The sequence below is a fragment of the Vicia villosa genome, linkage group LG5, assembly GCF_029867415.1.
Source record: "Vicia villosa cultivar HV-30 ecotype Madison, WI linkage group LG5, Vvil1.0, whole genome shotgun sequence".
Lineage (NCBI taxonomy): Eukaryota > Viridiplantae > Streptophyta > Magnoliopsida > Fabales > Fabaceae > Vicia > Vicia villosa.
This window is the reverse complement of record NC_081184.1, coordinates 137,583,914-137,605,668: the sequence shown is the minus strand read 5'-3', so window position 1 is coordinate 137,605,668 and position 21,755 is coordinate 137,583,914. Positions and strand designations below refer to the sequence as shown.

The 21,755-nt window shown below is 36.2% G+C and overlaps 1 protein-coding gene across 1 annotated transcript; it reads left to right on the top strand.

Moving 5' to 3' along the window:
* Positions 1–18,113: 18,113 nt before the first annotated feature.
* Positions 18,114–21,755, top strand: LOC131602697 (E3 ubiquitin-protein ligase AIRP2-like). Its single transcript, XM_058874868.1, has 5 exons — positions 18,114–18,422; positions 18,717–18,867; positions 18,951–19,017; positions 19,189–19,423; positions 21,131–21,755. Exons 1-5 carry the CDS (start codon positions 18,343–18,345, stop codon positions 21,339–21,341), a joined length of 744 nt encoding a protein of 247 aa, XP_058730851.1. The 5' UTR covers positions 18,114–18,342; the 3' UTR covers positions 21,342–21,755.

Here is a 21,755-nt window from a genome sequence, read left to right as displayed (position 1 = left end):
CGTCCCCACGGACTCAAAAATAAAGTCGGTTTTCCGAAATTCAGACCCTAAGCCCGACTTTTGATTACGGGCAGAAGCAAAACCGATAAAAAAACAGTCCCGAAATGTAAAGATAAGTGCATGAGCAGCTCCGGAATCGTCAAAATAGTATATTTACATGTAAAGAAGTCGACAAACGGATACATGGTTCAAAACAAATTAGTCGGTAAAATTTGAATAAAATAATCGGTACAAATTGAATAAAACAATCGGTACAAATTGAATAAAACAAATTGAATAAGTACTATACTATTGAATAAAACAATCGGTACAAAGTGAATAAAACTATTACCTTTATCACTAACGTCTCTTTCTTTTCTTGGTAGGATTGTGTTCAACGCGTCTCTTAACAACGCGGACGGTTGGATTAATCCAAATACCCTCATTATGATCATTTCTAGTACAAGATTCATTCTCATTTTGATCGCTTCTTGTACAAGAATCAATGCCAACACCAATATCACCTTGATCTTCAATGTTTTCATCAACTATTTTGTTAGATAAAAGCACTATAGACCATTTCGTACTTGAAGGATCATTGACATAGAACACTTGTTTAGCTTGAGAGGCTAGAATGAAAGGCTCATCTTTGTACCCTACCCTATTGAGATCCACTTGCAAAAATCCTGACTTATCCATTCGTATGCCACTATTATTTTCAACCCACTTGCAACCAAATACAGGAATCTGAAACTTCGCGTAATCAAACGCCAAAATGCGCTCGATAACCCCAAAATATGACAAATTTGCAAATTTCGGATTTAAGTCATTCGCACTTGATATGTGCATTGCTTCAGCCACCAAGGTAACACCACTATTTTGCATAGTACTTTTATCATCCTGTTCTTTGGTATAAAATGTGTATCCATTAATTGCGTATGCGCTATAAGAAAGCACAATTACAGTTGGACCATAGGCTAAGCATCTCAACCTTTCTGTTACTGAAGCAGGATCTGAACGATACTTTGAATAAATATGATCCCTAAACCACGGTATGAAACTTCGATTGTGCTCTCGTACTATCCAGTTCTCATTTCTATTTGGATTTAAATCTCGGAGAACAATATTGTGCATTTCAACATACGGCTCAACCTCAATCTCATTGTGCAGAACATACAAGTGCGCTTGATCCCGTTCGACCATTGATACTGTCACAACTTTATTTCCAATTAGCCTTTTTCCTTCTTTTTTTCCGACAATATGAGACTTAGGGAGTCCAATAGATTGAACATTTGACAGATATTCAGTACAAAACTCAACCGCTTCTTCAACAACGTATCGTTCCGCAATACAGCCCTCCGGTCGACTTCTGTTTTTCACGTACCCTTTTAATATTTTCATATAACGTTCAGCAGGGTACATCCATCTCATATAAGCTGGTCCGCACAATTGTGTCTCTTTCACAAGATGCACGACTAGATGAACCATTATGTCAAAAAACGAGGGATGAAAATACATTTCAAGATCACATAAAGTAACAACTATCTCTTTTTGCAATGTTGGTAAGATCGCGGGATCGACCACCTTACTGCAAATTGACCTGAAGAAGAAACACAGCTTAGTTATTGCGCTTCTTACTTTTTCTGGAAGAATAGAACGTATACCTATTGGTAAAAAATGTTCCATTATAACATGACAATCATGCGTCTTCAAACTCTTTAACTTGAGGTCTTTCATGGACACAAGTCTTCTAATATCTGAAGAGTAGCCTTCTGGAACTTTAACTTCACTGAGAAACTTACACAATGTTTTCTTCTCCTTTCTAGATAGAGTGTAAACAGCAGGTGGCAGATATGTTCGTCTTCCTTTCGTCACGGGTCCCAATTCAGTTCTCATTCCCATGTTTACCATGTCCTTCCTTATGTTAAGGCCATCCTTAGACTTTCCTTGTATATTGAGTAACGTACCTATGACGCTGTCAAATACATTTTTTTCAATATGCATAACATCCAGGAAATGTCTTACGTACAACGACTTCCAATATGGAAGTTCAAAAAAAATTGACTTCTTCTTCCACCCACCCTTGACAAGTGAATGTGCAAAAGGCTTGCCAAACTGAGTGCTCACATCTTTCACCTTTTCAAAAATTTGATCACCTGACAAAAAAGGCGGGGCTGTACCGTGTTCGGCCTTTCCGTTGAATGCTTTTCTCCACCCACGGTAGTGATGATTAGAATTTAAGAATCTACGATGGCCGAGAAAGACATTCTTCTGACAAAGCTCCAATCGTGTCGTATCGGTTTCATCTTCACAAACGGGACACGCCTTTTGACCTTTATTGCTGTACCCGGATAGATTTCCGTATGCTGGAAAATCATTAATTGTTCCAAACAACATCGCCCTCAAGTTGAAACTTTCCTTCCTATACCCATCGTAAACCTCCACACCGTTCTCCCACAAAAACTTTAAATCTTCGATTAAGGGTGCCAAGTATACATCTATGTCATTCCCTGGTTGTTTAGGCCCAGAAATTAGCATAGATAACATCATGTACTTACGCTTCATACATAGCCACGGAGGTAGGTTATAGATCATAAGAATCACAGGCCATGTGCTATGCGAGATACTTTGAATACCATGCGGGTTCATTCCATCAGTAGACAATGACAACCGAAGGTTTCTTGCTTCTTTTCCAAATTCAGGATATTCAGTATCAACTTTCATCCATTGTGATGAGTCTGTCGGATGTCGCAACTTTCCATCAATAATTCTTTCATCTGCATGCCAAGTCAAGTGTCTTGAATCGGTCTCACTACGATACATGCGTCTAAATCTCGGAATTATAGGAAAATACCATAAGACTTTAGCAGGAGACAACTTTTTCTTATATCGAGGGGCACCACATTTAGGACACTCATTCAACGCTGCATACTCGTTTCGAAACAAAACGCAATCGTTTGGACATGCATGTATCTTATCATAGCTCATGCCAATAGAGGACAACATCTTTTTGGCTTCATACGTTCGATTGGGAAGAACATTATCCTCTGGTAGCATATCTTTCATAAGGGCTAATAACTCTGTGAAACTTTTATCCGACCATCCATTGTCCGCCTTTAAGTTGTACAACTTTAACACCGCAGACAATCTTGTGAATTTTGAACAACCATCATACAACGGTTTCTCTGCATCGCTTACCAACCTCTCAAACATTTTGGGACAATCCGCAAGATCTTCTTCAAGCGCTTCTGCAATCTCTTCGACTCGATCGCAATCGTATGTGTCTGTGCAATCGTCGTTTGAAGCATACTTCCTATTACAACTCGACCCAGCATTCCCGTTACTTTTCTCACCATGCATTGTCCAACATGTATAACTTCTATCAATTCCAAACCGTAGTAAATGGGATCCCAACTGTTTCCCGTCAACCTTATCCCCATAACAGCAACCCAAGCAAGGACACGGCATTCGAAGCGGGTCTTCGGAGTGCTTAACCGCAAACTCAACGAATTCCCATACCCCTTTCTCGTACTCTTTCGACAATCGGTTTGATCTCATCCATGTCTTATCCATGACTTAATTAAGCTAAACAAATGCTTCTTGGTTTCTCTATCAGGTACTAAGGAATTCTGTCAAGATAATAAATAGCTATCATCATAATAGAATACCTAATCAGAATACCCGATTTCTTAAAGAAGACATTACCTTATTTCAAGGTAATATAAGTCCACAAACCAAAAAATTGGTTGAGAGACACTAAATTGATATTAAATAGAACCATAAACAATAAACTATAAGCAGAAAATAACAAACTATAAGCAAGAAGAAAGGGATAGTAACATGAATTAGACTTGATGTGGGAGATGGTAGGTTTGAATCGGCGTTGTACAAGTAGAAACCAGAGACTTCAAAGTAACTGTAAAATTAAACACACACACACACGATGCAGTTAAATACAAATATTATAAAAGTGAAGGAAGTATATGCAAACTGTAGCATATTCAACTATTTATTCAATACCATTATTAAGACCAAAAACTACCCTCTACAGAGGAATAAGAATATATTAGGATTCTAGTTCTACAAAACATTAGTTAGTGGTTGCATTTGCGAAAGCATTTATGAACTGCCTTCAAAATATATGGTTGTTGTGTCTCAATGTCTTCAAGTATTAATAAAAAGAGATAATACTAGTACTGCTAAGCCTCAAACTGAGACTTATCTATAATGAAACAGTGTGCAATTCTCATTAAAAAAACCCTATAAATAGTACCATAAAATATAATAGAAGTAGACAAATCTCACTTTCAATTTCAAAAAGTAAGAGTGGCTAAGCATAGATAGGATAAGGATGGCCACGGTTCAGTCAATAATATTTTATAAGAAGTTTAATTATCAAATACCACTAGGTGGAATAACTTAAACACGTACAGGAAGATGACTGACCAAAATTTATTAACTCAAATAAGTGCTTTTTATTTTATCAAATAAGTGATTTTTTAATAGTCACTAAATCACGAAAGTAACGAGAATTAACATATCTTTTCCATGCATGCATGCTTTGAATTAATAAGAATGTTATTCTATCGTTAATTTCAAAGGATACTATTAAATCTTAATAATCAATAAGATAGCACTCAAAATATCTTCACTAATTTGTCGGTGTCGTGTTGTATTTACACACAACATAACCTACAATCACTCAAATTATCTTCACTCTTTTATGAATATATTTCAACAAGAATCCAATTTCCAAACCAAATATAATCCGGGAATTTTCAAAAAAGAGTCATTAAAATGCAATCCTATCAATTACTATTTCTCTTCCCTAAATGCACCTGGACATGTTATAATATCATCAAGTGTAACAAGAAAATTAGTAAGTAAGCGTCCGGTTCATTCACCATAGATGCATGTTTCGGCATAACCGATCCGATTGTCATATTTCGGCATGATATCTCAACTTCACCACTCAATCGACACTAGTAAAAATAACTATAATGTTTCAGCTTAATTGAAAATGATTAAAACCTAAGCAGTATGAATAAGAAGTATGAAGAGAACACTAGAATACAGAATCCTCTCTCAGCATATTCAAAAACCTAAGCAGTATGAATAAGAAGCAGAAGAGAACACTAGAATACAGAATGATATGAACCAGATGATTCAATATGAATAAGAAGCAGAAGAGACAACATAGAAATTACCTAAAGGGATGCAGCAAACCAGAGGCGGAAGGAGAACGGAGAACGACACTGAAGCGGCGGAGACGGCAATGCACTGAAGCGGCGGAGACGGCTGAAGGTCGTGGCAGGTCGTGGCGGAGGTCGTGGCGGAGGATTGAAATTGATTTAGGGAAGAAATTGATTTAGGGATTCTGTGTTATGTCGCGAAGGAGAAAGATACTGAGAAGCGCTTCTGAAATTAATTGGGGCAAGTTTAATTTGTTTTATTTTAAAACACCTACGAGGGCGCTTCTGAAAAGCGCTTTAGAAGGGCCACCTATGCCAGCGCTTTCTCTTAAAAAGCGCTTTTGTAACCCCCCCCTTTAAGAGCGCTTTCAAAAGCGCTTTCATATCCCCCACTATAAGACCCCTATAAGAGCGCTTTTGAAAAGCGCTGTCATACCCCCCCTTTAAGAGCGCTTTTAGAAAGCGCTTTCATAGCCCCCCCTATAAGAGCGCTTTTGAAAAGCGCTTTCATTACCCCCCCCCCCCCTTTAAGAGCGCTTTTTTAGCGTGTTTTTTTATTTTGTTTTTAGTGCAACCTATAACAGCGCTTTTTACTAGAAGCGCTTTAGTAGGTGTGCTGCTAAAACTTAAATTTGGCGTAGTGAAGGGTGGATCTACCACTTTAAAGCCATGAACTTCTTCACAAGGTTAATTTATTGCTTCTTTTTTAGGATTGTGATTTAGATTTTGGGTTGTTGTACCTTATAAAAAGATTCATTCTTGGGTTTTTTAGTAATTTTGTTGGAGTTTTGAAAAAATAAAGTTTCATCTGGGTTTGGCAGTAAGATTTGTGTATCTCTTAAAGTGATTTAGGGTTAGAGATAGAAAATTTGTAATTTTTGTGTTTTTCGAAATTATTTTGAGATTAGTTCTGATGAAGTTTTGTATTTATAAAAATGATTTATATTTTCTCGTATGAGTTTTTGTAATATTTTATTTTATGTAATGATGGTTTAGAATATTGTGTGTGCAAACCAGATCTAGTGTCTAGAAGATATTCAGAGTCAACTAATTAAATACAACCATGAGAAGCATAAAAAAGGATCCCCTAGATAGAGAAGGATGTTTCTGTGGGACATCTCAAATGTAATGTTTTTTCCTTTTCTTATTTAAATTAATTTTTGTTTGTTTTATCTCATATTCTTAATTTTGTATTTTCCAGAAAAGAAGCTGAAAATATGAGAATCTAAGAGTTTTTGCATTGTTATTCTAGTTTTTTATTGAAGATTTATTCGCAAACTTATAGTTATTGTTTTTGTCATTTTTATGATTTTATCATTTTGTAGTTATTGTTTTTCAATTTTATTCAATATTAATTTATTATTAATAAATTGTTATTATTGTTAGTTTTGATTAGTTTTGTTTACTTTTTCAATTTCTCATTATTAATTTATTATTGATTGAATTATTATTCACTTGTAATTAAATTAGCAGGTAATCTAGGAGTCCATTAGAAAGAAGAGAGAAACTGCATTTAATATTTAGTGAATATTATTAAAAACTATAATAATATTATACTATTTAAATTTCATTGAATGTTGTATTTTTAATATGTTTTTCTAGTACAATTTACTATGTTTTTTTAGTTTTAAAATAATTTTTAAAAAAATTTAGGTTTAATCAACATTTTAAGATAATTTTGTTTTAATTGATAAATGAAATATTGTTTTTTCATGAATGAAAAATAAAAGGTTAAAATAATCTATTTTTCTTAATATGAAAGTTGGGTAATTTGATATGGGTCCTAATATAAGGCCGAATAAATGAGCATTGTAAATAAATAAATAAAAAAGCAATTTTTTAATCCACCACTTGATACTTTTAGGTATCTAATGCAATTTCAGTTATGTACCATGCTTTCGTAGATACATATTCGGACACATCTTCTTTAGTTAAAATTTGGTTTTTACCGGAGCTACATCTACAAAAGTATTTTAAACTTGTAAACTTTGAGAAAAGCTTCAAAATAATTCAGTTTAGGGAAATTTCCGTATATGCATATTCGGAATGTCTTAGTGCAAGACTTTTCCGTAGATATAGTTCCAGAAGTTTCTGCTACATTTTAAACTTGTGTGATCGCTCCCCAAAGGGTGAGGTAAGAAATCCTCTTAAAAAATTTATTAATTTTGAATTTGGGCAAAAAATGTGATATGGACCAACATGTTAAGCAAAATAGACTCACTTAACCGAACCGCTTTAAATCGAACCTAAAAAAAACGACAGGAAAAATGATCAGAAATAGGGTTCACCCTCCCACCCGTGGGTTGGTCCGGTTTCAGGGTTTGTGTCCGAACGCGAATCGTTGTCCATCCCTAGTGTGAACTTTGGTGTATTTTTAAATCTGAGAATTTATTAACCAACTTTTAAGTTGCATTATCCAAATTTTTATACACAATTAACCAACTTTATTTTATTTGTAATTTCATATCTGGAAACTCATTAACCAACATCTGAGTTATATTAACTTGTTTTTTACACACAATTAACCAACTTTAATATGTCTGGAAACTTATTTAACTAACACGTAAGATATATTAGCCAATTTTGAACATACAATTAACCTACTCTGTATTATTTGTAATTTTTTATTTCAGGATTTTAAAGTGGAAGAAATGTAGAGCTATCTGTGTGGGAAGATATTAAAGTTTAACCTAACTCATCTTTACCAATATTCTCTTTGGGATTGGTGCATGGATATTAACGGTGGTCGGGCCATGGTCCGATCGATAGACTCTAATATCATATTAGAGTTTGACCTAACTCATCCTTACTAAATTGGTTGGTAAGGTGAAAAATATCACTCTATATAAACTCTTTCAATGCTCTATCTCCAACCAATGTGGGACTTTAGAATCATCCTAATAGAAGAAAATGTGTTACCAAAAGAGAAAACAGGTGGATGATGAAAGGATATGAGAGAGAGAGAGAGAGAGAGAGTTTAATTACAACGTCCCTTATTGCTTTTTACAATGTAAAGTTAGTAATAATAAAAAAATCATGCATTTGAAATGGTAGTATTCCACGTAGTGTAAAGTTTGGTGTCAGCATAGCATTCCTGATATATATTGAACTTTTATGTGGTGACACTGAGTGAACTTGCAAGATTAACACTCTAACGTCTAAGTTAATTACAAGGTCCAAGATAAGTGAAGTGAAAAATAAAAAAATTCAAATCTTTGTAGGATAATTTCAATTGAACTATGCATGGTCGGATTTTTCCACATTGAACGTATAACCAATTCATATATATATATATATATATATATATATATATATATATATATATATATATATATATACATATATATATATATATATACATATATATATATATGGACACTATGATTTATTACCTTCAAACTCTTATTTAATTAATTTGTATAATTGATTAATAAACGTTATGTAAACGGTTGGTCAAAGTTAAATAGAGTGGACCTTGTAGAACCTCTGGGGATCCCTACTCTGAAATTTTTAAAAACTTAAAACGGTTAGTAATAAGCAAGATAAAAAATGACGCAAATAAAAAGTAATTAACAAATAAAATGTACCTCTCCATCCCATATACGTATAGCTGCATGCTTGTCATGTCAAAAGGGATGCGTCTACTGGACCCTCAAGGTACCAAATAGGCTCCGGCACCGGCTCATCCTCGTGGCCCTGCGTAGGTGGCACATCAGATTCTGCATCAGGAGTAGAAGTAAAAGTAGTGCCACGACGACGTCTACAGGGTGGTGGCATCTGTGAGGAACCCTCAGGATCATCCCGAGGCGTCTGTGGTGCAGTAGTAGAGGGGGCAGGAGATGGTGAAGGCCCGACGGGTGAAGGAGCAGGCCCGACAGAAGCGGGTGATGGGAAGGTATGGCTGAGGCGGGTGTATCAGATGCCGTAGGTGAATCTGGTGGAACAGCTACTCCATCAGTGACCTGAGATACTACACGCGACCGTTCTCGTCGGACGGATGCGTGTTGTACGGTCCTCCCATGAATGTCTCTATCCGGGCCGTGGGTCATGATGTCTACATTATGATACAAAAAAGCTCGATTTAGATACTGCATATTTATAAATAAACATCAAAATAAAAATAGAAAATTACTCTTTCGTAGATGCATCTACGGGAGTATGTTATTAACAAAACACTGAATTTTTCCGTAGATGCATCTACGGAAGTACCTTTGTTTCAAAAACATTGGGTGCTTTCGTAGATGGATCTACAGAAGTAACAGAAACTCAGAAACGCAACAATGGCGTCTGAGTCAGTCTAGTCACTATAAAACCTATTTTTTGTGGCTCGATCATCCGTGTAAAACGTCAAACAAACCCTACATTGTCTCTAAACACTATTGCTAAACCTATGAACTCATTTCTACTCCTAAATATCACATTCCAATTCAATTTCAAAACTACTCTAAATTAACTAAAAATTTGAAAAACTTACTGATTAAAGTTGATGTCGATGTTGCTAAACCTTGTTTGAAGTTGATGTTGACAAGAGATTTGAAGTAGAACTTGAAAGAGATTTGAAGTTGAGAGAGTATGAGGAGAGTTTGTGTTTGTGTTTGAGTTTGAAATGAAGAGAACGAGGAAGGGGAAAGGTCTGGCGCGAGCTACAACACCAATCTTTTCCGTATATCCACATACGGAATACTCCGTAGATGCATCTACAGAACAAAACAACATTAAAAAAAAAAAATGCTTCCGAAAATACATCTACGAAAATACGAGAGCAAAATAGACAATTCGATGGTGCGTAAGAAGGCCATAGCGTCGAGGGAAAAATTCCCATAAATTAAACCATCTAATTTAGTGTTGAAATTTGATATAAAAACACGATTCTTTATATACATATCTATAAACATTTTTTTAAGCACATATCCATAAACACTTATATTTTAAACCGAAAGAAAAGAAAAGAAAAGGCTTATTTAGTCCTGAAGTCCCATAACTTAGTTTATGTTTTCACTTTGGTCCCCTATGTAATAAACGTTACATGTTAGTCCCATAAGGAAACTTCCGTTATGAATGTTGATCCATTCCGTTACTTTCAGTGTGAAAACGTTAAATTTGCTGATCTGGCATGCCAACAAGGATATTTTTTTAATTTCTGACTCAGCATAGTGCATTATATTATCCTATTATCATGTTTGCATTTATCAGAATCCATTTTCACGTTTTAGGGCAAACTTGTGCCTCCTCTCCTTCTACATTCATCACCTTCATCTCTTGTTCTTCTTTGTTTCTTTAGTGACAAGGAAATCGAGCGTGTGAAGATGTCTACGAACTCCAGTCACTACTCAAAATCAAACACCCAGATTTGTGGGTCATTTGGGTTTGTTGTGCTAAGAAGAAAAAGGATTGATTGTTGGTGCCAAGAAGAGTGTGTGATGCGCACGGTTACAGATCTAAACAGTGTTAATGTAGGGAAAAAGTTTTAGGGCTGCAGGAATTACAGGAACCATATGGAGAAGGGATGCAATTTTTTCAAGTGGGTTGGTGATGAGGTTGTTGATGGAAGGGATTTAAAGATTGAAAGGCAAAGGAAGAAGATTTTAAAGTTGAAGAATGAAGTTCTGAGCATGAGAGGATTGTTGAAGAATGCAATAGTTTTTGCTGTTATTAGTCTAGGTTTTAATTTAGTCTTTGTAACTATGTATTTGAAATAGAGGTGTAACAAATCTTGTGAAAGTATGTAAGTTTGATGTTGGTTGAATGAATTGATTTCTAGCAATACTGAGTGTTATTTAACCATCTGTTATATGTTATATACTGATATTGTAAAAATTGTTGCAGATTGATAATTGTTGCAGATTGATAATTATTGCAGATTGATATTGTAACAATATGTATACTTGCATTGATATTGTAACAATATGTATACTTGCAGATTGATATTGTAACAATATGTATACTTATAGATTGACGGCTATATGTATAGTTGTAGATTGATGGCTATATGTAAATATTGACATAAGGAGTTAAATAAAACACTTTGCATTATAAAAGCTATGTGTTCTGTTGACACAAACATAATTGTTCAATGACACAAACATAACAAAATGGCATGAAAGCCTAAGTACTTGCTCGATGACAGAAACATACAAAATGACATGAAAGCCTAGGTTTTTGTTCAGACTAGATAATACACAAAATACATAAGGGCATAAAAGCCTCATTCACAATTGCTTCAGTCTGGGTTGATTCTTGCTGAGTAGCTTCAGGTTGAGTAGCTTCAGGCTGGCTAGGTCCATGCTGAATTGGCTCAGGCTGAGTAGTTTCAGGTTGAGCAGACTGGCTTGGTGGTGGCAGTTTGCATGTTGATTTGTTGTGCCCCATCATGTGGCACCTACTGCACTTAATGCCAAAGTTTTCTCTTTTGAGTTGAGTCTCATTCCTTATACTTTCAGATGGGTCTCTAGTTCTCTTCTTCTTTGGCCTTCCTGGCTGCCTCTTGATAGGTGGTGGTTGCAATTCAGCATAGTCCTTCTTCTCCCACAAATTTTCTCCATTCCCTTTTACCTTCCCCTTCCCCTTCCCCTTCTCATTCCCCTTCCTCTTAGCTTTAACTTTTCCTTTACTTTTCCCTTTTCCCTTACCCTTTTTTGTCCCATCCTCAGATATTTCAGCATCATCAACTGCCACTGCTTCAGTCATCACCACATCATTATCAGAATCTTCAAAGTCTATTCCTATTGCACTATCTTCACTACCACTTTTCAGTCCATCAGTATCTTTGGTCCCCTCAACATCACCACCTGGTAACTCCTCTTCAAAGTTCAGTTTAGATTCAACCTCCTTCTCAAAGTTCAGATCAACTTCAACATCTTTGTCATAATTTAGTCCATCAGTATCTTTGGTCCCCTCAACATCACCACCTGGTAACTCCTCTTCAAAGTTCAGTTCAGATTCAACCTCCTTCTCAAAGTTCAGATCAACTTCAACATCTTTGTCACAATTCAGTCCATCAGTATCTTTGGTCCCCTCAACATCACCACCTGGTAACTCTTCTTCAAAGTTCAGTTCAGATTCAACTTCCTTCTCAAAGTTCAGATCAACTTCAACATCTTTGTCACAGTTCAGTCCCTCGGTATCTTCCATGTTACAGTTTAGTCCCTCAACTGCTACTGCTTCTTTGGTCCCCTCACTATGTCCTGATTCCATGGTCCCACCAACTTGTTCTACCTCTGTGGTCCCCTTGTCTCCATATTCCATATCTGTGTCTGTACTTTCAACTTCAGCTTCTATATTAAGTGAATCTTCAGTGGTCCCCACTACATTCTCCATGTCTCCTAAACTATCAGCATTTATCTCTCCTTTATTCATTGTGTTTGTTACATTAGTTTCAACTCCACCAATATCCTCAATAATATCTGGTTCTAGCACAGGATGCAAAACATATAAATGGACTTCCCCAGTCAACTCAGCTATTACATGCATCCTCCTAGTTCCTATGTCATCTGTCAACTCAACAATGCTATTACTCTCCATTTCGTCATGATACCAAAGACTATCTATGTCTGGATAACCTAACTCATTTAACGCATCTAGTACTTCGAAATAACTCCAAAAGTCAGGATCCACTTTCCAGATTTCCTCTAACCCATCGTACCCTAATTTCGTGAACTCAGAAAAAAAACCCCGTGATGAACAATGCATTCAAAACGAGTATCCATTACCTAAACACGGATTATGTAAAACCCTAAATGAGAAAAACAGGTAACGTATCAAAACTATAAATGCAAAACATCATTCATACCTTATCTTAGATTGTAGAATGTCTTCTTGTTCCACAAACCCTAACAAATGAAGACGAAAGAACCATCAGTATGATATATGAACGAAGTTCCCGTAGGAGATATGAAGGAAAATGTAAGAAATCAGTACTGATAACATATAACGCGTGGTACCTTACTGCACGAAGATGAAGCTGGGAATGAACTATGTATGAAGATGAATCATTCACGAACCCTAGTGAATGAAAGGGGGTTGTGGGAGAAAACATAAAATGAATATGATAGATGAGAAAGAAATAAGGAACGTCAAAGAGGTTCCTTCATTTTTTAATCATAAATCCATGTCAGCTACTGATGCCCAGCTGGACTGCCAACAAGGCAAAAACTAACACAAAAACATAAAACTTAACAGAAAGGACAACATGTTCTAACAGAAGTACAAATAAGGGACCATGATAGAAGAGTATTATAAAATTTATATTAATAGTTATTAGTATTGTTATTGGATTCTAGTAATATTTGGGCCTTTAATTAGTTATTGGGCTTTTAGTTAATATCCACTTCTACTACTATATATGTAGTCATTGAGAGGTGAGAAAAATTATCAATGAAGTCAAAAATTATTTTTTATCTTTTATTTTAATTTTCTTTACTTTTAGTGTTCTTCCCCTTTTAGTTAGAAAACCCTAATTTTATAGTCTTGATAGGAATCTTCCTATCAATTGGTGCTTTCATCATGTACTCAAATCCTCCTATGGATTATCCTTATCCTCCCCCTTCAATTCCATCCTATCACTCCACCTTCGATTTCTATTCTATGAACACCACTCCTATCACACCTTCATCTCCATCTTTTCCATGGGAAGTTCTTTCATCTTATTCCACAAATACTCATGTTACATCTCCATCACCAACTATGCATTTTAATCATGGATATACACCACCTATGATCAACCCATCGGATTCAACATCTTTTGGCTACAATAATGGTCACCACCAGCAACAAACAATTTGCACTCCACACCTTCAACCACCATATACAGCGAAGACATCAAATGCACACCATAACTCCACCCCCATCAACAACTTTACCTTTCAACACCAATCAGAAGTCATAGTCAGTGCTGAAAGTGAATTTTTCACCGTTACAGATTCAATCTCTCAGTTTGTTAGGGAAGACACTCTAAATCCTTCTCCGTTCAAGATATCTAATTTTGATGGCAAAAAAGACGCTTATTGGTGGATCCTTTGCTCTGAGAAATCTTTCATCATTAGAGGAATATCAGAAGAGGAAAAGATGATTGAAACTGCTTGTTCAATGAGAGGCGACGCTCTCACATGGTGGTGATCGGTCACCATTTCTACTTAATTTCGTCATAAATTCGGCATAAGATCGTCATACTTGGTAACACTTTGTGGTTGTTTTCAAGAGTTTTTCGTTGATTCCTTTAATATTAGTTAATTGCTTGCATTATGTTTTTGTTCCCTTTATCATGTCTTTTTAGATGCTTTTGATCTCTCTACTTGGTGGTTGTAGGTTAATTCTGGATCAGATGGAAATTGCACAAGTGTTGGTGTAAAAGAAGCTGAAAATCGTGACATGCGTGTAGTATTTTGATCATAACTGGAGCTTCGTAACTCGGAATGACGCGGTTCCGGTGGCAAAATTTCGCTAACGAAAAGGGCTACAACTTTGATTTTGAAGTCAAAACCAAAAGAGGCAGAGACAGACACTGTCAGACTGTGTCAAGTGACACGGCCGTGTCAGCTGTGCGGACAGAATTTCTGAATTTTGGTTTTTTCCAATTTTTAAAGTTCCAGGGGCAGTTTGGGTATTATGGCTGATATCTGAAAACCTAGAGGGATTAAAAGAAGATTGAAAGACAAGGAGAAGGGACTTTTTTTTGATCGTACGATAGAATTCCAGAGCAGAGAAAGATAGCTTCATCAAGGTTGTGGAAGACGAAGAGATTCAACGGTGGAAACCATTGAAGATCAGAGTTCTCCTAATCTTTTGTAAATGTCTAAACTTTCTGATTTTGGTTTCTTGAATATTATGAGAGGCTAAACCCCCCAATGCCAGGGGGGTGTCCCTGATTTGAATTGTAATGACTTTTGAATTCCGTATTTCTTTAATCAAGTATTAGTTTTATGCAATTTGATTGTTTAATGTTTTTATGCCTTCTTTGTCGGAAAAACAAAGATTGATCTACGGTTAACAATTTGTAGGACTACGGTTGTTAAGGTTTTTAAACAATTTGATCTAGTAGTTATCACCTAGGACTAGGGATACCGAAAGGTTATTTCAACATTCTTGATTATTTACATCTTTGGTTTGCAAACCTTTGTTTCTAAGGACTTAGGAAATAGGATTGCAAACCAAAAGGTTTTCCACTAAGGACTTAGGGAAACACCCTTAAGAACAAATAGTTGCATTCTATGAACTTGTTAAAGAGATCTTTTTACAGAGTCATTATAAGGAAGATCAAACACCTACCCTGGCATTACCTCAAATTACATCTAAAAAGTCAAACTTTAATTTCAGCTTATTTTTATTATTTCTTTTATTTAAATTTACTTATTGCATTATAACAAAACACCTATTTGCTCTTTTGTTTAATTGACTTAAATAACTTGTGTTTCCTACGCAATCCTCGTGATCGATACTTGGGGTAAAACCCATTATTACTACATCGGTGAAAATAGTACACTTGCTATTTTTCCGATCAGGTGGCTATGGTGGTTTCACCTCCACCCATAATCAAATTGGGATACATTCACCACAGCTTTGCTATGGAAATTTAAACCTGAATGGAGGGAGCTTTTACCAATAGAAGAGGATGAAAAGTCAGATCTGGAATCTATGAAATCCATCGAGAAAAGTTCATTTCTTGAAGATTTAGTTGTTGAACAAATCCAATCTCCTTGTTTTAGGGCATCCTCACCTTTTTCTAATCTGACACATTCAACTTGTAGTCCAGATTCTCTCTTCAAACACATCAGCTTCAATGGTGATGTTAAATCTGTTAAGGAGGGCCTAGAAGCATCATCAAACTTATACAAAACACAGCCGGAACAACCAAATCTGATGACAGAAGAGGATGAAGAAATAGAGTCACGGGGAGAGAAATCACCACCGGAGCCACCACCGGAGTCAATATTTGATAAGCCTCCAATACCACCGCCACCTCTGAACTCGTTTTGCTATGAAGATAATATGACGAAAAATATATTTACGGGGACTTCTCCGGCCACCCTTTCGACAATATCTTCCATGATATCTCAGCTGAAATCTCACGCAACAAAGACAACTGCATCTGTTTTCCTACAAGAGCCACCATATCCATGTTTGCAGAATGAATTAATCAAGCTTTCACCACTGTGTAATGCTGGGAAAAAGCATCCAACGGTTCAATTAAAGCCTGCCACGCGCCTGCTGCACTTCAGTCACAGCAGCCCCACGCGCTTGCCACCTGTCGCACCGTCAACGCACTCTCCCATACTGCAAAAAGATTCCTTCTTATCCTTTGAAAATAATCATCCACCTATACACTTCCCTCGATTCATTCAGAATTCATCACAACCATTCATTCAAAAAAATGTCCCACCTATTGCTATAGTGATCACGTGTAGCTCCCTATCACCACTCACATCAATTCAGCAAGACTTTCTCTCTCTCCATACAAAATCATATCCCAAACAACTTTTGGACAAAGGCAGGCTGCGTTTCCAATGATATTTGTTTCCTTCAAGAACACGAAGAACAAGCCTTTTCTTTCACCCGACACCAAAAATAATGATAAGAAGGATGGGAGTTTGAATGGCGATGATACTCGGAAATCTTCGAAAATTGATGAAGATGAGTCAACCCGGGTTGTCGAATCCCCGCGTGCTGTTGGTAAATGCAGAAATCGGAAACAAGGTGGCGGTGCTTCGTTGAAACAAGCTTCTTTGTCAGCGGTGTTTCCGGTTAGTATGGTTTCTGGAATTGAGCCTTTGGTGCCGTTTAAGGATGTTCTGAATGGTGAGAATGATGATGATAACCCGATGTTTGATCTGGCCTATTTAGGTTCTAATTCTGATTTTGTGGCTGATACTCCATTTTATAGCTCATTGATCTTCATTCTTGGGAAATCTGGTAGCTTAAAAGATGCTTGCATTGTACTTGAAGATGTTGATCTTAATTTGGTTGGTGCAAACATCATAAAAGGAGGTTTTTCATACAGTGGTCAGTGGTGTACTGCTGTGAAGGTTGTACCGGTAATAACTGATGCTTTAATCGAGAAATTGAAGGTTAAGGTAGCGAAACTAAGTGTTGGACCACTCGAGGATGACTCTCATATGACACCAGTTGTATCAGAATCATCGGCCAATTTCATCGAAGGCTTGGTGAATGCTGCGAAAGAGAAAGGTGCATTATTCTGTCAGGAATACAAGAGAGAAGGGAATCTCATTTGGCCTTTGTTACTTGATAATGTAAGGTCAGCCATGAGAATTGCAGGGGAAGAGCAATTGCGGTCTGTAGTCTTTCTCTTCATTGTGTGGGATCCAGGAAAGAGTAATGTAGCCACCACAATTATGCAGTTTAAGTGTTATTTTACAACCTTGAGGACAAGGTTGTTTTGAAGGGGTTGGCAATGATAGAAGAGTATTATAAAATTTATATTAATACTACAGACCGCAATTCTTGCTTTTTTACCATCTCAATGTTGGGCCTTTAATTAATGAGTAAAGTGGATATTAGCTATAAAATGAGAGGTGATAAAATGAAGATCTCGGTGTTTTTTACCATCTCGGTGTTTCCGGTTAGTATTGTTATTGGATTCTAGTAATATTTGGGCCTTTAATTAATTATTGGGCTTTTAGTTAATATCCACTTCTACTACTATATATGTAGTCATTGAGAGGTGAGAAAAATTATCAATGAAATCAAAAGTTATCTTTTATCTTTTATTTTAATTTCCTTTACTTTTAGTGTTCTTCCCCTTTTAGTTAGAAAACCCTAATTTTATAGTGTTGATAGGAATCTTCCTATCAGACCACAACGTAACGTTTATTACATCAGGGACTGATCAGGGACTGAATTGAAACCTAAAATTAAACTAAGGTACCAAAGGATGTATTAAGCCAAAAGAAAAAGAATAATAGGGGCGAGAATAGGAGGGTGTTGATGCTTACGCGTGTCCTGACAAGCTTCGCCTCTTGGCTTTGAAGAACAGTATAGAACCAACACGAATCAATTCAACCACTCCCCTTCTCTCTCTCTCTTCTTCTTCTTCTTCTTCTCTTTTTCACTCTTGTCTCATACATATTCTAGTGAGAGAAACTAAACCCCCAACAAACCAGATATTTCATCTTCTTCTTCTTCCATTTCAAAAGGTTGCTTTGGTGACTGACAGAGAGACATGTACGTGGCTTCCATGCGCAAGTCTTTCAAGGATTCCTTAAAAGTCCTTGAAGCTGATATCCAACACGCCAATACTCTGTTCGTTCTTCATCCTCATTTTATTTCTTCATTATATTCCCTTTTACTTTCCCAAAATTTCTATTTTTCTTGTTTAATCATTTATGGTGCTTCAATTCTACTTTACTCATTTTTATCGTCAATTCTTGCTTTTTTACCATCTCAATGTTGTATATATCATCTCCTGCTTCAGTTACACGCTACTTACCTCCTTTGTTTTTTCTCATTTAATTTAACGGTTTCTTCATTTTTTGTGTTTTTCATATACCTTTGGACAACAATTCTTCAGTATACTAGTTTAATTTGTATTTGTAGGGCATCAGATTTTCCTAGGGAGTATGATGGTGCAAGCCTTCAGATGAGGATGTCCTATAGTCCAGCTGCGCACTTGTTTCTTTTTTTTGTTCAATGGACTGATTGCCATCTTGCTGGAGCTCTTGGATTGTTAAGAATCCTAATTTACAAGGTAAGCTGTGCTGATTTTTCATTCTAGGTTTTGAAGTGAGTGACTTGGATTAGGTGAACAATTTTGCTATGTGTTGTATGTAGGTGTATGTGGATGGAACAACCACCATGTCTACCCATGAAAGAAAAGCAAGTATAAGGGAATTCTATGGTATATCATTATATCTTTCCCCTGTGTCTTAACTGTATGTTTGTATCTTCCAAAATTGTGGTGGCTCACTGTGATTCTGCAATCCAAACATGCACTTGATTATTAGTATTGGGTTTGTTTGCGTTTTGTTTTTGGTTGGCTGATGATATATTGAATTTCTGGTTTGAGCAGCTGTTATTTATCCCTCTTTATTGCAACTTGAAAGAGGTGTCACTGATTCTGAGGATATAAAACAAAAGGCTGTATGTATGGAGAGGTATCGTCGAAGAGATGATGATGACTACCGGCAATCTTCTGACATAGACATTGAAAGAGAAGATGAATGTGGGATATGTATGGAGATGAATAGTAAAATTGTGTTGCCCAACTGTAATCATGCTATGTGCCTCAAGTGTTATAGAGAATGGTACTTCCTGCTCCTTCTCTTTCATTGTGTGTGTTCGTGTGCGTGCAACTCCTGACTCTCTCATAGTCATATGACATTTTTATAGATGTCAAGAAGTGAAAATATTTGGGGTTGTTTGATTTGTTTGTACTTCGTGTTTGACTCTTGGTATGATTGTTCTTTATTGGTTTTTGGTGATTTCACGCATTATTGACGTGGTCAGTACTAAATGACTATGGTGTTTCAGTAATAGTATTTAATCATTGAGCCTGATTGGATTTCCCTGGGTTTTGGGTTTGTTCAGTTTATCTAGGTCATATTTGTTAGCAACCTTGCAAGCTAAAATGTTTATTGCCATACTTGAGTATGTAAGTAGTGGAAATCAAAACTCACGGTAATTGAACTGGTTCTAGAATCCTGTGCTTGATTGCAGGTGCAATTTCACCTATAGGCATCATGAATATGAAGGTGAGTTGTCACTTTTCCTTACTGCTACCTGAATATGAATATGCAGTACATTAGAACAAAAATAATATTAGGGTTTGGAAGTATTGATGTAAACATATTGGTGTGGAACTAACTGGTTTGGCTTGCAAGCTTATGTTGCTAGAAAGATGTAAATTGTATGACTTTTGAGTTCCTTTTGGCTGATAAGTACTTCAGCTATTATATTCTATTTGACTTGTTGGAGTTGGTTAGGATGGAAGTATTGATTAAGTTTTCCTTTATCTCAACTTGTTGATGTGTTTCCCTTCCTTGCATATGCATATGTTTTGAATGACAGAGTCTAGAATACCATTGCGCTTTTCCCGTTTATATAGACTGCTGTTCTTATGTGAGGAAAATGCAAGCATCAGGACTCAAGAGTTTTCTTAACTAACAAAAATGAAATGTGTTTTAATTAGTGAGACACTATTATTACTTTAGTTGTGTTCATGCTTTGTATGGAATTCTTATGAATTTATTTGTATTTAAATGTTTTAATTGGAAGTGAATGACAAAGAAAGTATTAGCCTGTGAAGTTTTATTAGATTGAAAAATTGGATGAAGGGGTCAAATATCCACTGTCTATCAGGAGGATGGCTGTGACACTTTAATTTTCTCTATTGATGAAAAAAAGGCATGCTGTTTTGGCTCCCCAATTGTGATCGTCGTTATTTCACTTGAGTCATACATTCTGCTTGAATGGAAGACCCGTTTCCATGTTCTTGATGGACCATGTCTGCTCCATTGTCTAATTGCTTAATCTGCTCATCAGCTAGTGAGATGAGGCTTATAATGGTATTTACAAAACAATCCCCACCCACAAAGATTCAAACCCAAGATATTTTGTTTTACGCGTTTGATTCAAACCCAAGATATTTTGTTTTACGCGTTTGATTTTACCAGTTTGATAAACCCTTGGTGGTTTCTGATTCATAATTTGAATTAAATCTGCGTAATTTTGATGCACATTTTGGGTCTGGGGGGAATTATTCCACTCTATGAAGAGGAATGTTGGCTCATATGTAAGATTTATTTATGCATGACCTAGTTAAAAGTTTGAGTCTTTTGACTAGCCTCTTGCCAAACCAAGGTAAGACTGTAGACTAGTTCTCAGAGATATTTGTAGTACTCGCTTTCTCTTTATCATCCCAGGATATGAAATTTTAGCAGATGTCTCATGTCTCTTATCATGGGTTCCAAGTGTGTTTTTGGTTCTGATAACTGATTTGGTATGTTTTGCAGGCGAACAATATCACAGTCGTGCCCATTCTGCCGTGACAGTCTGAAGAGAGTGAACTCAGGGGATCTCTGGGTATTCACTGATAGAAAGGATGTGGTTGATATGGCAACTGTGACAAGGGAGAATCTCAGAAGGCTTTTCATGTACATAGATAAGTTGCCATTGATTGTTCCAGACTCTATCTTTGACATGTATGACTCTCACATAAGGTAAGTCATTGCAACAGACAGATTTTAATGTATGCTGTTGTCTTGGATTGATAGTTGTTACGCCCTTTCGATGCGAAGCTAGTCATATAAAGTCCGAATCTGATTCACCAAATTTAGTTTATGTTATATATGTAGAGTTGCAGTTGTTGCTTCCCACTTCTACCAAAAATATCCAACCCTTTGTTATTGTGGGTTGGTGGTGAAGTTGTGATGGTAAATTTGTATCTAGCTAGCTTATATGTATATCCCTGTACAGATTGAATTAGGTAATAGGTACTACTTAACCAGAGATTTGCACAATCTACTCTTGTCTGAGTTACTTGAATTGTTTCTTTGGATGTAATGGCATATGGAAATTGTTTTCTATTATGGCTTTCGGTGAATTGTTATGTATAAATTATCAGTGTGAATTGATGTA